The sequence below is a fragment of the Scyliorhinus torazame genome, chromosome 20 (assembly GCF_047496885.1).
Source record: "Scyliorhinus torazame isolate Kashiwa2021f chromosome 20, sScyTor2.1, whole genome shotgun sequence".
Lineage (NCBI taxonomy): Eukaryota > Metazoa > Chordata > Chondrichthyes > Carcharhiniformes > Scyliorhinidae > Scyliorhinus > Scyliorhinus torazame.
Window position 1 is genome coordinate 25764681 of NC_092726.1, and position 19804 is coordinate 25784484.

The window sequence follows — 19804 nt, forward strand, 5'->3', positions numbered from 1 at the left end:
CACCATTGGTGGCCATTCCTTCAGCTGCCTGGGGCCCAAGCTCTGGAAATCCCACCCTAAACCGCTCTGCCCTCTCTACCTCACCGTCGTCCTCTACCTCCTTAAAACATAGCCCTTTGACCACGCCTTTGGTCACCTGTCTGAGTAGGTTATCGGGAGGTGGGTGAGATGCATATTTGAGGTTAACATCAGCCTCTTAGTGAATGGCCCAGCCGGCTCAAGGGGCCGAATGGCCTAGTCCTGCCCCTGTGCTCAATTAGAAACTATGTTGAACACCTTGGAGGTGCCGAGGAGGCTGGGGGGGGAGGGGTGGGGTGGGGGGGGGGGGGGGTGGGGGTGGGGGGGTTGACATCGCAAGGTGGTCTTGGGCATTGGGAGGAGCTGGTATGGAGGGAAAGGGTGAACAAATAGGAAGAGGGTGAGGGGAATCGAGTGAGACATTGGCACCCTAGAGTGTGGATGGCCACTCAGGTCGAGATTTTCCGGGAATCGGTACAAGTTGACCGACCAGTTGTTTTCGGGAGCTGAAGATGTTCAGCTCCCGAATGCTTCCAGGCATGAAGGAGGACGTCTTGTTGAAGACCACCAAGAATGTCTCTGAGGTACTTGAGGGAGTGAGAGGCGGCGAGCGTGGATAGGAAGGAATTTTTCCCCTAGCCAGTTGGGGGAGTGGGGGGGGGGGGGGGGGGGAGGGGGGAGGGGGGGAGGTCAATAACCAGGGGGCACAGATTTGGAGGTGATTTAAGGAAAAACCTTTTCGTCCAGAGATGGCGGGAATCTGGAACTCGCTGCCTGAAAGAGGTGCAGAGGCGGAAACTCTCACAACTATTAAAAAGTGTCCAGATGAGCACGTGACATGCCGCAGCGTACAAGGCTACGGACCAAGTGCTGGGGAATGGGATCAGAATTGATAGGTGCTTGATAATAATAATAATAACCTTTTATTGTCACAAGTATGAAGTGATTGTGAAACGCCCCTAGTCGCCACATTCCGGCACCTGTTCGGGGAGGCCGGTACGGGAATTGAACCCGCTGCTGGCCTTGTTCTGCATCACAAACCAGCTGTCCAGCCCACTGAGCTAAACCAACCCCGATGCTTGATGGCTGGGATAGACGCGATGGGCGGAATGGACTCTGTCCGTGCTGTCGAACCCTCTGGCTCTCTCAGAGCTTCTCCTGAAGGGAAACTGGGAGAATAGTGAATCCCGGCCGGCAACGGTGAAACAAAATGGGGGAAAGCTACCGTTTCTGGTTGAATACCACTGGCGTCAAAAATGAAGGGGGTTGGGAAGAAACGGGCTGGGTTCGACACGTGGGCAGCACGGTGGCATTGTGGGTAGCACAATTGCTTCACAGCTCCAGGGTCCCAGGTTCGATTCCCGGCTTGGGTCACTGTCTGTGCGGAGTCTGCACATCCTCCCCATGTGTGCGTGGGTTTCCTCCGGGTGCTCCGGTTTCCTCCCACAGTCCAAAGATGTGCAGGTTAGGTGGATTGGCCGTGATAAATTGCCCTTAGTGTCCAAAATTGCCCTTAGTGTTGGGTGGGGTTACTGGGTTATGGGGATAGGGTGGAGGTGTTGACCTTGGGTAGGGTGCTCTTTCCAAGAGCCGGTGCGGACTCGATGGGCCGAATGGCCTCCTTCTGCACTGTAAATTCTATGATAGTCTATGACGTGGTAGAAAGGGAGAAGGTGGGGTGCGTCAAACAAGAGAGATTACACAGCAGAGATGTCCTGGACCAACATAGTGGTAATGGTCGTGGGAACGAGACAAGGCAGTAGGCCAGAAAATGTGTTAATGGCAGGCGAATGACGTGCTCCGCTCTACGGAGAACATACCCCCCCCTCCCTCATTCTTCTTCAAAATGGTAGCCGCGGAAGCTCTTCACGAGGGTAGCCTCAGCGTTGCGAGGGTGAAAATGGGCGGAGCAGGAGGAAAAGGAGTTGGGAAGAGAACGTTGGTGATCAAGAAATAACACACGCGGGAGTAGACAAGGATCATCTTCGATCCCGTGAATGGGAGGCGGAACGTTAAGCGGAATATGGACCTTAAGTTTAAGCTAAAATAATCTGTGGCGCCTTCGCCTAAAGGTTCTGACTAAAGACTTCTTTCTCTTTCAGGACACATTGAAGAAAAGTTTCCAAAATTTGGAAGAATTAACCCCCACAATAAAGGTACGTTATTCTTTCCTGTTTTGAAAATGAAAATCGCGTATTGTCACAAGTAGGCTTCAATGAAGTCGCTGTGAAAATCCCCTAGTCGCCTCGTTTTTGTTGTCGGGGCAAGATCTTCAACCCAGTCCTCTTTCTGTGCAGCCCACACCTCTCCTACTAACTATTGGATTGTAGGACCCAGCGTGTGGGTGGGGGAGGGGGGGGGCTGCTAGGATACCTTCTCTGGCCATCATCTTCCAACCCGGACTCCGCTAACCGCTCCCCCTATTTTTGGTGCTCTTCATCAAAGAGAGGCACAGTGGGTAGCAACCCCTCCCCCTACCCGCTCCTCATGCACAGCCCCCTACCCCTGAGCCGGAAGGTCTGGGAGCAACGCGGCCAAATCACTCCGCAAATCCTTCCCATAGGAGCGGGAGATTTTCCTGGGCAGCCATGTTGGACAGAACGTCCACTATCCATGACTCCAGACCACGACATGTGAGCATGTTCATTGTCAGAGCGATTCAGGCTCCCTGAGGGTCGTCTAACTTGCCACCAACTTTTGACATTCACCAGGATGCTGCCTGGGCTGGAGCGTTTCAGCTATGGAGAGAGGCTGGTTAGGCTGGGGTTGTTTTCCTTGGAGCAGAGAAGGCTGAGGGGGGACCTGATCGACGTGGACAACATTATGAGGGACTTCGATAGGGTAGGTAGGAAGGAACCTTTCCCCCTGGCTCAATAACCAGGGGGCACAAGTTTAAAGTTAAGGGGCAGGAGATTTAGAGGGGATTTGAGGAAAAACCTTTTCACCCAGAGGGTGGTGGGAATCTGGAACTCGCTGCCTGAAAGGGTGGTAGAGGCAGCAACTCTCACAACTATTAAAAAGCGTTTAGATGGGCAGCATGGTCGGCGTAGGCTTGGAGGGCCGAAGGGTCTGTTCCTGTCCTGTACTTTTCTTTGTTCTTTGTTCTTTGTTGATGAGCACTTGGAAACGCTGTAGCGTACAAGGCAACGGACCAAGTGCTGGGAAATGGGATTAGAATAGAGAGATGCTTGATGACCAACACACACATTATGGGCCGAATGGCCTCTATCAGTGCTGTAAAACTCCATGACTCTATAATCGGATACCATTAGTGCCTGCTTCCAGATAGCGGATGGGAGATTCTGGAGGTTAACAATTCCAACACCCATGGACTTTAAGCATCACACCTCCATCAGGGCTGTTGTCCCCTTCGACGCCTGCCTTCTCTGACAGCCCAATCCCAATTCAGTCATTCTGATCCCGCGTCCCATCATTCTCAGAACTAGATATTTATTTTCCCTTCGGCAACTATTATGATCCCGGACGAGCCCCCAATGTTATTACGATCCCGGACGAGCTCCCAATGTTATTATGATCCCGGACAAGCCCCCAATGTTATCATGATCCCGGATGAGCCCCCAATGTTACTATGATCCCGGATGAGCCTCCAATGTTATTATGATCCCGGACCAGGCCGCATCGGTGGATAGGATACTGGACAGAAACCCCAATATTTAATTTACATTTGTAAGACTGTGAGGAATGGATACTTCGCTCCAGGACTGATTTCACACAAAATAAGGATATGGTATATTAAAACAAACTTTATTGCTAACACACTATTGAAATATCTTTTACATCACACCAGGAAATAGCTGACAATTACCCCTTAAACAGTGCTAATCAATACAGTGACATGATAACTCTCAACTGCTATCCTTATTCCCACGCAAACAACAAAACTACCTCAGATACCAATCCACTCTTAAATACAGTTAGCGCTCAGGAATAGTTGTTCTATAGAGATGTCTGTATCCTCCACTTTGAGAAAGAGACATCTTCTGACTGCTTTAAAGAAAGAGAATGATCCTGTCGGAACAATGCAGAATATCTCTGGTTGTATTTCATCAGAAGCTGATCTCAGCTTGTTTGAGATTGCCCTCCAACGACACAACTAACTCACTGAACTGTTTGGAAAGAGACTGCTAGCCTGTCTACAGACAGATCCATAACTGAATCGTATTGAAAGCAGATGCCTCACTTCAGCAGCACGGTAGCATTGTGGATAGAACAATTGCTTCACAGCTCCAGGGTCCCAGGTTCGATTCCGGCTTGGGTCACTGTCTGTACGGAGTCTGCACGTCCTCCTCGTGTGTGCGTGGGTTTCCTCCGGATGCTCCGGTTTCCTCCCACAGTCCAAAGATGTGCAGGTTAGGTGGATTGGCCATGATCAATTGCCCTTAGTGTCCAAAATTGCCCTTAGTGTTGGGTGGGGTTACTGGGTTATGGGGATAGGGTCGAGGTGTTGACCTTGGGTGGGGTGCTCTTTCCAAGAGCTGGTGCGGACTCGATGGGCCGAATGGCCTCCTTCTGCACTGTAAATTCTATGATATTCTGTTTCCAACTCAATCTAAAACCCAAACTGAAACCTCAATATCTAACTGCTTCAACCCCTGGCTCCTCCCATTAACCTCATCACCTCACTCGGCCGAAACTCAATGGGCTGGATTCTCCGATTCTGGAGCTATGTCCCCACGCCGGCGTGGGAACGATGGGGAAAACTGGTGGAAAATGGCCACCGATCCCCCGTTTTGTTGGAGGCTAGCAGGAAGGCAGCGTAGAGCACTCAGCTCTAGCTGCCGATACGGCCTGGAGTATTGCCGGATCCGTGGCCACGCATGCGCAGGGCGGTGGCCTGCAGCGACCGCGCCGTGCTTCATGGCGGATTATGTCTGCCCCTGCCCGCGGATCGGCCTTCCCCTGACTGTGCCGGCACCAGACTGAGTCCGCAGCCGCCACGCCGAATTCCCGACGGGTGAGATCACACGTGTCCCACGCCTTCGGGAACTCGGCCGGTCGGGGGCGGAGCATCGGCAGGCGGGCGGGCCGTACGCAATGGCCAGAGGCTGTGGGTACGCCGAGTGCGTCGCTTTGGAGGAGACGGAGCATCGCAGAACTGGCGCCCCCCCCCTGATCCTGTCGGGAATTTGGATTCTCCATCCCGTCTCCGAACGCGATTTCGGCGTCGGTGACCGGAGAATCTAGCCCAATATCTCCAACTATCTATTCCCTACGGAACCCTCTTATTCCAAACAAAAATCCATCAGCCCAAACTTTTACGACACCTTAATTGCACCTCTGACTCCCAAAAGCCAGAGCTGTCCTGCGATCCAGGATTTTTCAAAAACATGACCGCGGCAATCACACACACTATCCAGGCTTTTAACCATTACTGCCCCAAAATACATACAATACAATAAATATTGAAAATTCCTATATTCATCACACAACATTCGAAACGTCTTGCTCCGGGAATGGTCCGAATTCCCGGCCATCATCGGTAGTCTCCTGTTGCTCAGCCCTTGACGAACTCCATCCCAAAACTCCCCAGAATTGTAGAATTTCCCCCCCTGATTAAGACCAGTTGAATCAAAGGACCCTTCTCTGGGCCCAGTCCCTCGGGAGACGGTGACGCAGTGGGGCTAGCAATCCGGAGGCCCGGGGACATGGGTTCAAACCCCACTAATAATAATTCAATTAATAAAAACGGAATCTAATCTACGCTTGTAATGGCGACTATATCAATTATCGTTGACTGTCGTAAAAACCCATCTGGTCCACTAGTGCCCCCTTCGGGAAGGAGGTCTGGCCAACAAGTGACTCACGAGCCACGGCAATGGGGTTGTCTCTGGAAAGGCAGAGCGAGCTGCCCAGTTCAAAGGTCGTAGAATGGGGCAGACAGGAACCACAATGCTGCCTTCTTAATAATTGATCTGTCTTCAACCCTTAGGGCAACACTCAAAACACCACACAGAGCATCATGACGGCGCAGAATTTGATCGAGCCCACAACCAACGCAGTCCTGAAAAACGTGAGTTGTCCCGAACGCGGAAGCGGTCTAACTGAGCTGGAGACGGTTACAGGAACGGATAGAAGGAGAGGGAGAGATTCAGAGATGTAGAGAGTGGCAGAGTGACCAAGGGAGATATATGGGCAGGACATCAGATAGAGGGAGATAAGAGGATGGGCAGATAGACAGACATGGAGAACGAGACCCAGACAATATCCAGGCTTGGGCTGACAAGTGGCAAATGGCATTCGTGCCACACAAGTGGCAGGCAATAACCATCTCCAAAAAGAGAGGATCTGACCATCGCCCCTTGTCATTCAATGGTATTACCATCACCGAATCCCCCACGTCCTGGGGTTACCATTGACCAGAAACTGAACTGGACCCAGCCATATAAATACTGTGGCTACCAGAGCAGGTCAGAGGCTGGGAATCCTGCAGAGAATAACTCACCTCCTGACTCCCCAAAGCCTGTCCACCATCTACAAGGCACAAGTCAGGAGTGTGATGGAATACTCTCCACTTGCCTGGATGAGTGCAGCTCCCAACAACACTCAAGAAGCTCGACACCATCCAGGACAAAGCAGCCCCGCTTGATCGGCACCCCATCCACAAACATTCACTCCCTCCACCGCCGACGCACAGTGGCAGCCGTGTGTACCATCTACAAGATGCACTGCAGCATCTCACCAAGGCTCCTTCGGCAACATTCCAAACCCGCGACCTCTACCATCTGGAAGGACAAGGGCAGCAGATACCTGGGAACCCCACCACCTGGAGGTTCCCCTCCAAGTCACTCACCATCCCGACTTGGAAATATATCGGCCGTTCCTTCACTGTCGCTGGGTCAAAATCCTGGAGCTCCCTCCCTAACAGCACAGTGGGTGTACCTACACCACACGGGACTGCAGCGGCTCAAGAAGGCGGCTCACCCACCACCTTCTCAAGGGGCAATTAGGGATGGGCAATAAATGACGGTCTAGCCAGCGAAAGCCACACACCATAAAGACTGCGAGGAGAGAGAATGATACTGAATAAGAGAAATAGTTTATAGCGTGAAGGAGTGGGGAGAGGTGGGGAAATGGGCTGGAGAGAGCAAGATTTCAACATTGTCTGTCGCCCTGATGTTATTTTACCTGTGATAAATAGGGGAACTCTTTTTTCAGGTTAGCAAGTGCCTTCTCAATAAGCAAAAAGGATATTTTGGCCAATACATCGCCTGGACCCGGGAAACAGTGAGTATTAATAGCGCCATTTTGAGCGCCATATGTGTTCACACAAAAGCCAAGACACACGAACCTCGAACTCTGACCTCTAGCACTTGCCCTTATGAGAGGGCAGTCGGGCCTTCAGCTGTCCCTGTCTCCCGAACTCTGGAACCCCACCGCCGTGTCCCAGGCAGTGACAATGGGACTGTGTCTGTGTACGGGACAGGGTGTCCCACACAGTGACAATGGGACAGGGTTTGTGTAAGGGACAGGGTGTAACAGGCAGTGACAATGGGGCAGGGTGTGTGTATGGGACAGGGTGTCCCACACAATGACAATGGGACAGGGTCTGTGTACGGGACAGGGTGTCCCACACAGTGACAATGGGACAGGGTGTGTGTACAGGACAGGCTGTGCCAGGCAGTGACAATGGGACAGGGTCTGTGTACAGGACAGGGTGTCCCAGGCAGTGACAATGGGACAGGGTCTGTGTACAGGACAGGGTGTCCCAGGCAGTGACAATGGGACAGGATGTGTGTACAGGACAGGGTGTCCCACGCAGTGACAATGGGACAGGGTGTGTGTACAGGACAGGGTATCCCGCGCAGTGACAATGGGACAGGGTGTGTGTACAGGACAGGGTGTCCCAGGCAGTGACAATGGGACAGGGTGTGTGTACAGGACAGGGTGTTCCCCACAGTGACAATGGGACAGGGTGTGTGTGCAGGACATGGTGTCCCACACAGTAACAATGGGACAGGGTCTGTGTATGGGACAGGGTGTCCCAGGCAGTGACAATGGGCCAGGGTGTGTGTGCAGGACAGGGTGTCCCACACAGTAACAATGCGACAGGGTCTGTGTACGGGACAGGGTGTCCCAGGCAGTGACAATGGGACAGGGTGTGTGTATGGGACAGGATATCCCAGGCAGTGACAATGGGACAGGGAGTGTGTACAGGACAGGGTGTCCCCCACAGTGACAATGGGACAGGGTGTGTGTACAGGACAGGGTGTCCCAGGCAGTGACAATGGGACAGGGTGTGTGTACAGGACAGGGTGTCCCAGGCAGTGACAATGGGACAGGGTGTGTGTACAGGACAGGGTGTCCCCCACAGTGACAATGGGACAGGGTGTGTGTACAGGACAGGGTGTCCCAGGCAGTGACAATGGGACAGGGTGTGTGTACAGGACAGGGTGTCCCCCACAGTGACAATGGGACAGGGTGTGTGTACAGGACAGGGTGTCCCAGGCAGTGACAATGGGACAGGGTGTGTGTACAGGACAGGATGTCCCCCTCAGTGACAATGGGACAGGGCCTGTATACAGAACAGGACGTCCCACGCCTTGACAAATGAAAAACACTGAACCTTTGTATCATCTTAATGAGACCTGTTGTCTTGCAGATTATTGACAAGTTGCTCTCTTGCCAACCAATCGTGATCCTTCTGGACAATAGCCGTGTCATCGGCTGTGACTATATCCTTGATCCTTGGGTAAGACGAGTTGTGAATGTTGTTGACCACTTTCTGTCGTAACTTCCCGAACCTTCCGCTGGTCCTACATTGACCATCGAGCATAGGCTGAGTGTCTGAGAGTCTCTGAAATGGGAGGCGAGAAACTGAAGGAGCATTTGGGCGCGCAAGTTTCAGGCAATGACCCGCTACAACAAGGGAGAATCCACCCAGCTGCCCGGGACATTCCCATCATCGTTGAATAGTTAAACGAGGCTGGGAATCCTACGGAGAATAACTCACCTCCTGACTCCCCAAAGCCTGTCCACCATCTACAAGGCACAAGTCAGGAGTGTGATGGAATACTCTCCACTTGCCTGGATGAGTGCAGCTCCAACACTCAAGAAGCCCAACACCACCCAGGATACAGCAGCCCCACTTGATCGGTACCTCCGTATCCCCCCATCTCTCACCCCGTAGTAGCGGGAGAGGGGGAAGCTATGCTGACAGAGGAGTGGATGGGAAATAGGCTTGAGTGTCATTCGTAATGGTTTAACACGGGGGTTAACCTAGCCATATGGGGTGTGTCAAAGACTCCAATTGACTTAAACCTTTCTGTCTTTCTGAATCCACAGAACGCCTTCTGGTTTTGCCTGGGCTGGTGCACCCTGTTCCTCATCCCCAGCATCATCTTCGCAGTGAAGACAGCCAAGCATTACCGGCCTGTGAAGAATAAGAGCACCAGGTAAAGACATGATAGAACGGGGACGAGGATGGAGTGAGAGGGGAGCAGAGAGGAGGGAAGAGACGAGGAGAGGGGCATCGCTTTGGGCACTCTGCTGGCTGCCAGTAGGCTTCCCTCCGCCCCAATCTCACCCGATAAGAGGTGCAATTAAGGCATCGTAAAAGCTTGGCCAATGGAGTTTTGTTTGGATTAAAGGGGGTTCCCTGTGGACCTAACTAGATTTCAGGGTCTGTGTACGGAACAGGGTGTCCCACACAGTGACAATGGGACAGGGCCCTTAGGAGGGTTCGCACTAGTGTCTATAAACTTTCCATCATTCGAGAATGGTCCATTTTACTTCATCTTCCGAAATAGAAAGATGAAATAAAGACTCTACCGTTTGCTTTCCATCCGTCTGTGAGGCCCACAGAACTCCAGAGGTTGCCCTACGCTGTACGGATTTGGCGCGCTAGATTTAAGACCGTTACTTCAATACAGTGTAAAACGCAGGACCCCAAAATATTGGTGCTCCTCTTTTCATCTCCCCCTCACTCTCCCTTTCTCTCTCTCCCTCTCTCTTTCACCCTCCCTCTCTCTCTCTCGACCTTTCTTCCTCCCTCCCTCTCTCTGCCTCCCCTCCCTCTCTTTCACCCCCCTCTCTCTCTCTACCTTTCTCCCTCCCTCCCTCTCCCTCCATCTCTCTGCCTCCCCTCTCTCTCTCCTTCCCTCCCTCCAACTCTCTGCCTCCATCTCTCGCTCTCTATCTCCCTCTCTTCCACCCTCCCTCTCTCCTTCCCTCCCTCCCACTATCTCTCTCTCTCTCTCTCTATCTCCCTCTCTCTTCCACCCTCCTTCTCTCCTTCCCTCCCTCCCACTATCTCTCTCTCTCTCTCTATCTCCCTCTCTCTTCCACCCTCCCTCTCTCCTCCCGCTCCCCCTCCGCCTCTCTTTATTGCTACCTCTCCCTCTTCCCTTGCTTGATGTCTGTGCCTCCCTCCCCCTCTTTGCCTCCATCACACTGCCACTCTCTCCCTCCATCCCTTTCACCCCCTCCCTCTCTCAGCCTCCTCCTCTTTGCCTCCCTCCCATTTTCCCTCCCTCTCTCTATCCCTCCCTCTCACTACCTATCCCTCCCTCTGTCCCACTCTCTCTACTTCTCTCTCTCTATCCCTCCCTCTCTCTACCTAACCCTTCCACTCTCCCTCCCTCTGCCCCTTCCTCCCTCCTGTTCTCTATCCCTCCTTCACTCTACCCCTCCCCCTCTCTCTACCAATCACTCTCACTCTCCCTCCCTCCCTCTACCTCCCTTCCTCCCACCCATTCTCTATCACTCACTCCCTCTATCCCTCCCTCTCTACCTATCCCTCCCTCTATCTCTCTTCCTCCCACCCATTCTCTATCACTCACTCCCTCTATCCCTCCCTCTCTACCTATCCCTCCCTCTATCTCTCTTCATCCCTCCCGTTCTCTCTCTCTCCCTCTCTCCAACCCTCCCCACTCATCGCTCTCCCCTACACTCTCCCCCTCCCTCACTCTGTCCCTCCCTCGCTCTCACTCATTCTCTCTCTCTCCCTGATATGGTACCATTTTGTTTTAATAGCCCCGAGTTTTCTGAAATGACGAATTTCAAATTCCCACGGGCACAGAATACTTACGATCCATCAAACCTGTGAGTACAATCAGCTTCAGAGCAGAGTTGTCAGGGCTGAGGAATAATCATTGTGCACCATTCAATGCGCTTGTCTCTGGTTTAACGTCAGTGAGTTAGTGACACTAAGTCAGAGTTAGTGGGTGAGTTAGTGTCTAACAGGGTGTGTGTGTTAGTGTCTAATAGGGTGAGTTAGTGTCTATCAGAGTGTGTTAGTGTCTAAAAGGGTGAGTTAGTGTCTAACAGAGTGTGTTAGCGTCTAACAGGGTGAGTTAGTGTCTAACGGGGTGAGTTAGTGTCTAACAGGGTGAGTTAGTGTCTAACAGGGTGAGTTAGTGTCTAACGGGGTGAGTTAGTGTCTAACAGGGTGTGTTAGTGTCTAACAGGGTGAGTTAGTGTCTAACGGGGTGAGTTAGTGTCTAACAGATTGAGTTAGTGTCTAACAGGGTGAGTTAGTGTCTAACACGGGGAGTTAGAGTCTAACCGGGTGAGTTAGAGTCTAACAGGTTGAGTTAGTGTCTAACAGAGTCAGTTAGTGTCTAACAGGGTGAGTTAGAGTCTAACAGGGTGAGTTAGTGTCTAACAGGGTGAGTTAGTGTTTAATAGGGTGAGTTAGAGTCTAACAGAGAGAGTTAGTGTCTAACAGGGTGAGTTAGTGTCTAACAGGGTGATTTAGTGTCTAACAGGTTGAGTTAGTGTCTAAAAGGGTGAGTTAGTGTCTAACAGGTTGAGTTAGAGTCTAACAGGGTGAGTTAGTGTCTAACAGGGTGAGTTAGTATCTAACAGGTTGAGTTAGTGTCTAACAGGGTGAGTTAGAGTCTAACAGGGTGAGTTAGTGTCTAACAGGGTGATTTAGTGTCTAACAGGTTGAGTTAGTGTCTAACAGGGTGAGTTAGAGTCTAACAGGGTGATTTAGTGTCTAACAGGGTGAGTTAGAGTCTAACAGGTTGACTTAGTGTCTACCAGGGTGAGTTAGTGTCTAACAGAGAGAGTTAGTGTCTAACAGGGTGAGTTAGAGTCTAACAGGGTGAGTTAGTGTCTAACAGGGTGAGTTAGTATTTAACAGGTTGAGTTAGTGTCTAACAGGGTGAGTTAGAGTCTAACAGGTTGAGTTAGTGTCTAACAGAGAGAGTTAGTGTCTAACAGGGTGACTTAGAGTCTAACAGGGTGTGTTAGTGTCTAACAGGGTGGGTTAGTGTCTAACAGTTTGAGTTAGAGTCTAACAGGGTGAGTTAGTGTCTAACAGGGTGATTTAGAGTCTAACAGGGTGAGTTAGTGTCTAACAGAGTGAGTTAGAGTCTAACGGGGTGAGTTAGTGTCTAACAGGGTGATTTAGAGTCTAACAGGGTGAGTTAGTGTCTAACAGGGTGAGTTAGTGTCTAACAGAGAGAGTTAGAGTCTAACGGGGTGAGTTAGTGTCTAACAGGGTGATTTAGAGTCTAACAGGGTGAGTTAGTGTCTAACAGGGTGAGTTAGTGTCTAACAGAGAGAGTTAGAGTCTAACGGGGTGAGTTAGTGTCTAACAGGGTGATTTAGAGTCTAACAGGGTGAGTTAGTGTCTAACAGGGTGAGTTAGTGTCTAACAGAGAGAGTTAGTGTCTAACAGAATGTGTTAGCGTCTAACAGGGTGAGTTAGTGTCTAACAGGGTGAATTAGTGTCGAACGGGGTGAGTTAGTGTCTAACGGTGTGTTAGTGTCTAACAGGGTGAGTTAGTGTCTAAAAGGGTGAGTTAGTGTCTAACGGGGTGAGTTAGTGTCTAACAGGGTGTGTTAGTGTCTAACAGAGTGTGTTAGTATCTAACAGGTTGAGTTAGTGTCTAACAGGGTGTGTTAGTATCTAACAGGTTGAGTTAGAGTCTAACAGGGTGAGTTAGTGTTTAACAGGTTGAGTTAGTGTCTAACAGGGTGAGTTAGTGTCTAACAGGGTGAGTTAGAGTCTAACAGGGTGAGTTAGTGTCTAACAGGTTGAGTTAGAGTCTAACAGGGTGAGTTAGTGTCTAACAGGGTGATTTAGAGTCTAACAGGGTGAGTTAGTGTCTAACAGAGTGAGTTAGTGTCTAACAGGTTGAGTTAGAGTCTAACAGGGTGAGTTAGTGTCTAACAGGGTGATTTAGAGTCTAACAGGGTGAGTTAGTGTCTAACAGAGTGAGTTAGAGTCTAACGGGGTGAGTTAGTGTCTAACAGGTTGAGTTAGAGTCTAACAGGGTGAGTTAGTGTCTAACAGGGTGATTTAGAGTCTAACAGGGTGAGTTAGTGTCTAACAGAGTGAGTTAGAGTCTAACGGGGTGAGTTAGTGTCTAACAGGGTGATTTAGAGTCTAACAGGGTGAGTTAGTGTCTAACAGGGTGAGTTATGTCTAACAGAGAGAGTTAGTGTCTAACAGAATGTGTTAGCGTCTAACAGGGTGAGTTAGTGTCTAACAGGGTGAATTAGTGTCCAACGGGGTGAGTTAGTGTCTAACGGTGTGTTAGTGTCTAACAGGGTGAGTTAGTGTCTAAAAGGGTGAGTTAGTGTCTAATGGGGTGAGTTAGTGTCTAAAAGGGTGAGTTAGTGTCTAACGGGGTGAGTTAGTGTCTAACAGGGTGTGTTAGTGTCTAACGGGATGAGTTAGTGTCTAACAGGGTGTGTTAGTGTCTAACGGGATGAGTTAGTGTCTAACAGGGTGTGTTAGTATCTAACAGGTTGAGTTAGAGTCTAACAGGGTGAGTTAGTGTCTAACGGGGTGAGTTAGTGTCTAACAGATTGAGTTAGTGTCTAACAGAGTCAGTTAGTGTCTAAATGGGTGAGTTAGAGTCTAACAGGGTGAGTTAGTGTCTAACAGGGTGAGTTAGTGTTTAACAGGGTGAGTTAGAGTCTAACAGGCTGAGTTAGTGTCTAACAGGGTGAGTTAGTATCTAACAGGTTGAGTTAGAGTCTAACAGAGAGAGTTAGTGTCTAACAGGTTGAGTTAGTGTCTAAAAGGGTGAGTTAGTGTCTAACAGGTTGAGTTAGTGTCTAACAGGGTGAGTTAGTGTCTAACCGAGTGTGTTAGTATCTAACAGGTTGAGTTAGAGTCTAACAGGGTGAGTTAGTGTCTAACGGGGTGAGTTAGTGTCTAACAGATTGAGTTAGTGTCTAACAGAGTCAGTTAGTGTCTAAATGGGTGAGTTAGAGTCTAACAGGGTGAGTTAGTGTCTAACAGGGTGAGTTAGTATCTAACAGGTTGAGTTAGAGTCTAACAGGGTGAGCTAGTGTCTAACAGGGTGAGTTAGTGTTTAACAGGTTGAGTTAGTGTCTAACAGGGTGAGTTAGAGTCTAACAGGTTGAGTTAGTGTCTAACAGGGTGAGTTAGTGTCTAAAAGGGTGAGTTAGTATCTAACAGGTTGAGTTAGAGTCTAACAGAGAGAGTTAGTGTCTAACAGATTGAGTTAGTGTCTAACAGGGTGAGTTAGAGTCTAACAGGGTGAGTTAGTGTCTAACAGGGTGAGTTAGTGTCTAACAGGTTGAGTTAGAGTCTAACAGGGTGAGTTAGTGTCTAACAGATTGAGTTAGTGTCTAACAGGGTGAGTTAGAGTCTAACAGGGTGAGTTAGTGTCTAACAGGTTGAGTTAGAGTCTAACAGGGTGAGTTAGTGTCTAACAGGGTGATTTAGAGTCTAACAGGGTGAGTTAGTGTCTAACAGAGTGAGTTAGAGTCTAACGGGGTGAGTTAGTGTCTAACAGGGTGATTTAGAGTCTAGCAGGGTGAGTTAGTGTCTAACAGGGTGAGTTAGTGTCTAACAGAGAGAGTTATTGTCTAACAGAATGTGTTAGCGTCTAACAGGGTGAGTTAGTGTCTGACAGGGTGAATTAGTGTCCAACGGGGTGAGTTAGTGTCTAACGGTGTGTTAGTGTCTAACAGGGTGAGTTAGAGTCTAACAGGGTGAGTTAGTGTCTAACAGGGTGATTTAGAGTCTAACAGGGTGAGTTAGTGTCTAACAGAGTGAGTTAGAGTCTAACGGGGTGAGTTAGTGTCTAACAGGGTGATTTAGAGTCTAGCAGGGTGAGTTAGTGTCTAACAGGGTGAGTTAGTGTCTAACAGAGAGAGTTATTGTCTAACAGAATGTGTTAGCGTCTAACAGGGTGAGTTAGTGTCTGACAGGGTGAATTAGTGTCCAACGGGGTGAGTTAGTGTCTAACGGTGTGTTGGTGTCTAACAGGGTGAGTTAGTGTCTAAAAGGGTGAGTTAGTGTCTAACGGGGTGAGTTAGTGTCTAAAAGGGTGAGTTAGTGTCTAACGGGGTGAGTTAGTGTCTAACAGGGTGTGTTAGTGTCTAACAGAATGTGTTAGTATCTAACAGGTTGAGTTAGAGTCTAACAGGGTGAGTTAGTGTCTAACGGGGTGAGTTAGTGTCTAACAGATTGAGTTAGTGTCTAACAGGGTGAGTTAGTGTCTAACACGGGGAGTTAGAGTCTAACCGGGTGAGTTAGAGTCTAACAGGTTGAGTTAGTGTCTAACAGAGTCAGTTAGTGTCTAACAGGGTGAGTTAGAGTCTAACAGGGTGAGTTAGTGTCTAACAGGGTGAGTTAGTGTTTAATAGGGTGAGTTAGAGTCTAACAGAGAGAGTTAGTGTCTAACAGGGTGAGTTAGTGTCTAACAGGGTGATTTAGTGTCTAACAGGTTGAGTTAGTGTCTAAAAGGGTGAGTTAGTGTCTAACAGGTTGAGTTAGAGTCTAACAGGGTGAGTTAGTGTCTAACAGGGTGAGTTAGTATCTAACAGGTTGAGTTAGTGTCTAACAGGGTGAGTTAGAGTCTAACAGGGTGAGTTAGTGTCTAACAGGGTGATTTAGTGTCTAACAGGTTGAGTTAGTGTCTAACAGGGTGAGTTAGAGTCTAATAGGGTGATTTAGTGTCTAACAGGGTGAGTTAGAGTCTAACAGGTTGACTTAGTGTCTACCAGGGTGAGTTAGTGTCTAACAGAGAGAGTTAGTGTCTAACAGGGTGAGTTAGAGTCTAACAGGGTGAGTTAGTGTCTAACAGGGTGAGTTAGTGTCTCACAGGGTGAGTTTGTGTCTAACAGGTTGAGTTAGTGTTTAACAAGGTGAGTTAGTGTCTAACAGGGTGAGTTAGTGTCTCACAGGGTGAGTTTGTGTCTAACAGGTTGAGTTAGTGTTTAACAAGGTGAGTTAGTGTCTAACAGGGTGAGTTAGTGTCTAACAGGTTGAGTTAGTGTTTAACAAGGTGAGTTAGTATCTAACAGGTTGAGTTAGTGTCTAACAGGTTGAGTTAGTGTCTAGTTTATATTATCCTCCTGTCCCACTCTCTGGGCAGTGAAGCTGGTGTGAGGTGGAAATGTTGAAATCTTTCACTCCCTCCTATTTCTGTTCCCACAGGTATGAGGCTCCAGCTTTCTGACTCACAACGGGAATAGGAGATTCGGAATAAACTCCCATCTGATCACTCCACACTCTCAGAATCCGTTCATCTCTCTCTGACTGGATTCACTCAGTGCACCTCCCTGTGACCTCCTTTAACATAGATTGTGCCTGTTTTTCCTGCTTGATGTTCAGTTGTCCGCCACGGTTATTCCTGTTTCTCAACACTTAAATCCTGGGTTTCTGTTAAGTAAAGGGCAGTGGTATCTCAGTCCAGGTTCCGCTGTGGTGCTTTGCTGTTCTGACAGCCAGGTATTCCCGTTAACATTGTCGGATCGCTCTATTCCAGCGCATGATTTGTGATTTTAAATGGGTATTAATGTCACACAATCCTGTCTCCACCGATAATCGGGAATTCCAATCGGATTCCCAGGATTACTCCGGAATTCCCATCAGATTCCCAGTGATGCTCGGGAATTCTGCTCAGATTCAGTGTGATATTCAGGATGACCTGCCAGGATCCCAGAGATATTCAGCAATTCCTGCCAGATTCCCGGTGATGCTTGTGAATTCCTATCAGATTCCCAGTGATTCTCGGGAACGCTGCTCAGAATCCCGGCAACATTCAGAAATTCCTGTCGGGTTCTCGGAGTTACTGGGGAATTCCCGTCCGATTCCCAGGGATACTTGGGAATTCCCAACAGATTCCCAGCGATATTCTGGATTTCCCATCAGATTCCCAGTGGTTCTCTGGAAATCTGGTCAGATTCCCAGAGATACTCGGGAATTCCTGCCACATTCCTGGTGATATTCGGGAATTCCTGTCACATTCCCAGTGATACTCGGGAATTCCCATCACATTACTGGGATACTTGGGAATTCCCAACAGATTCCCGCAGATATTCAGGAATTCCTGTCATATACCCAGAGATATTTGGGAATTCCTACCACATTCCTGGTGATACTCGGGAATTCCTGTCACATTCCCAGTGATACTTGGGAATTCCCATCAGAATCCCGGGATACTTGGGAATTCCCACAGATTCCCACAGATATTCCGGAATTTCCCTCCGATTCCCAGGGATATTATGGAATTCCTGCTTGATTCCCAGTGACATTCACAAATTCCCATCTGATACCCAGAAATGCTGGGCATTCCCGTCAGAATCCCGGCGTTACCTCAGAATTCCGGTCAGATTTCCAGTGATACATGCCAATTCCTGTCAGATTCCCAAAAGTCCTCTGATACTCGGGAATTACTGCCATATTCCCGGTGCAACTCGGGAATCCTGTTCGATTCCCAGTGATAATCTGGAATCCTGTCAGATTCCCAAACTTCCAATGCTGCTCGGGAGTGCCAAAGTGCCAAACTCCCATCAATACTTGGGAATTCCTGTCAGATTCCCACTGGTGCTCGAAACTATTGACAAAAGTACCGGATTCCCATTTAGTCTTGGGAATTACTGCCAGATATCCATTGGTTTTCAGGGATCAATGCCAGAGTCCCTGAGTCCCCACCCCCCCCACACTGGGGGTGGCTCCAACGCGCGCATGCGCAGTGGCGATGTACCAACCCGCGCATGCGCAGTGGCGATGTACCAACCCATACATGCGCGGTGGCTTTACGGAACGCGGGGCAGCCCCGACACAACATGACGCGGGGAATCTGGGGCCGGACGCGCAACAAAGTAGGCCCGGGGGGGAAGAGGCCGGCCCGCCGATCGGTGGGCCCCGATCGTGGGCCAGGCCCCATCGGTGGCCCCCCCCCAGGGACGGAGCCCCTTCGCCCCCCCCCCCCACAGGCCGCCCCCCCGACCCTTCGCGCTGAGTTCCCGGCAGCAGCGACCAGGTGTGGACGGCGCAGGCGGGACCCTGCTTTTATCCGCGCGGCCGCTCGGTCCATCCGGGCCGGAAAATCGGCGGCCCGACCTCGTACAGCGACCGGCGCCGCGCCAAACGCGCCAATTCTCAGAGAAACGCGCGCCGGCCTCGGGGCGGCGTGTTGCGGTCGCGCCGATTCTCCAGCCCGACGCGGGGCTGGGGGAATCCCGCCCTATATTTCCACGTTAGTTTATGCTGTTGCTATTTCTGAGAATGGAAAATCAGATCCAGTCATTCCTCATGGGAAAAGCGGGAAACATTCTGGGCAGGACTGTGCGTCCACAATCTCCCCAGGGCCGGGGTGTCCTGAGGAGTGTGCCGGAGGGGAAATCATGCTCGCGAACACATGGGTGTCATTGTTCCCCTTCCCTCATTTCCCTCGAGCGAAGTGGGCAGCTCAGCCATTGGAAATATATCGGCCGTTCCTTCCCTGTCGCTGGGTCAAAATCCCGGAACTCCCTCCCTAACAGCACTGCGGGAGTACCTACACTGCACGGACTGCAGCAGCTCAAGAAGGCGGCTCTCTCTCTTTCCCTCTCCCCCTCAAATGACCCATCCGCACCTTTGCGCCCTCACGGCGAATGAATAGAACACGTCATTGTGACGAAACTGTGTTCCTGTAGGCTTGAGAAATGTTGCTGAATTTATACATGCTACTGCATTGTTATTATTTGACAATCTTGGTCCAATAAATTATACGGAATGTAAGTAATAAACTATTTCCTATTTACAATGGTGGCTGTTTAATTTTCCATTTAACAATCTGGATGCCAGCCCAGCTCTAACCTGTTAGATTCGAGGAGGCATTGTCAACGTCAATCTACGTTAAGAGACCAGACACCACCCCAACAGTATTTCCATTTGTAATACCCGGAGCCACAGGAGCAATTGCATGGAAACACTTTAACTCCTACCAAGATGTGGTGTATATGGATTTCAATAAGGCATTTGATAAGGTTCCCCATGGTAGGCTCATTCATGCTCATTCATGGGATACAGGGAAATTTGGCTGTCTGGATACAGAATTGGCTGGCCGAAAGAAGACAGCGAGTGGTAGTGGATGGAAAGTATTCCGCCTGGAGGTCGGTGACCAGTGGTGTCCTGCAGGGATCTGTTCTGGGACCTCTGCTCTTTGTGGTTTTTAGAAATGACTTGGATGAGGAAGTGGAAGGGTGGGTTAGTAAGTTTGCCGATGACAGGAAGGTTGGGGGAATTGTAGATAGTGTTGAGGGATGTTGCAGGTTACAACAGGACATTGACAGGATGCAGAGCTGGGCTGAGAAGTGGCAGATGGAGTTCAACCTTGATAAATGTGAAGCGATTCATTTTGGATGGTCAAATGTGAATGCTGAATACAGGGTTAAAGGCAGGATTCTTTGAAGTGTGGAGGGACAGAGGGATCTTGGGGTCCACGTACATAGATCCCTCAAAGTTGCCACCCAGGTTGATAGGGTTGTTGAGAAGGCGTATGGTGTGTTGGCTTTCATTAACAGGGGGATTGAGTTTAAGAGCCGCGAGGTTTTGCTGCAGCTT

General features: G+C 49.8%; 1 protein-coding gene across 2 annotated transcripts in view; it reads left to right on the forward strand.

Annotated features, from left to right (window-relative positions):
- The window catches only part of LOC140396995 (prominin-2-like), an 80260-nt gene extending 61256 nt beyond the window's left edge, over window positions 1–19004 (forward strand). Inside the window, exons 19-25 of one of the 2 annotated variants that reach the window (XM_072486005.1) lie at window positions 2121–2174; window positions 5969–6049; window positions 7195–7263; window positions 8639–8728; window positions 9322–9431; window positions 11011–11079; window positions 16409–19004. In XM_072486005.1, coding sequence (XP_072342106.1) covers window positions 2121–2174; window positions 5969–6049; window positions 7195–7263; window positions 8639–8728; window positions 9322–9431; window positions 11011–11079; window positions 16409–16430 — 495 coding nt within the window. In that variant the 3' untranslated portion in view covers window positions 16431–19004. The remainder of the gene's footprint in view (window positions 1–2120; window positions 2175–5968; window positions 6050–7194; window positions 7264–8638; window positions 8729–9321; window positions 9432–11010; window positions 11080–16408) is intronic. The other variant, XM_072486006.1, reaches the window with a different exon arrangement.
- The last annotated feature ends 800 nt before the right edge of the window (window positions 19005–19804 follow it).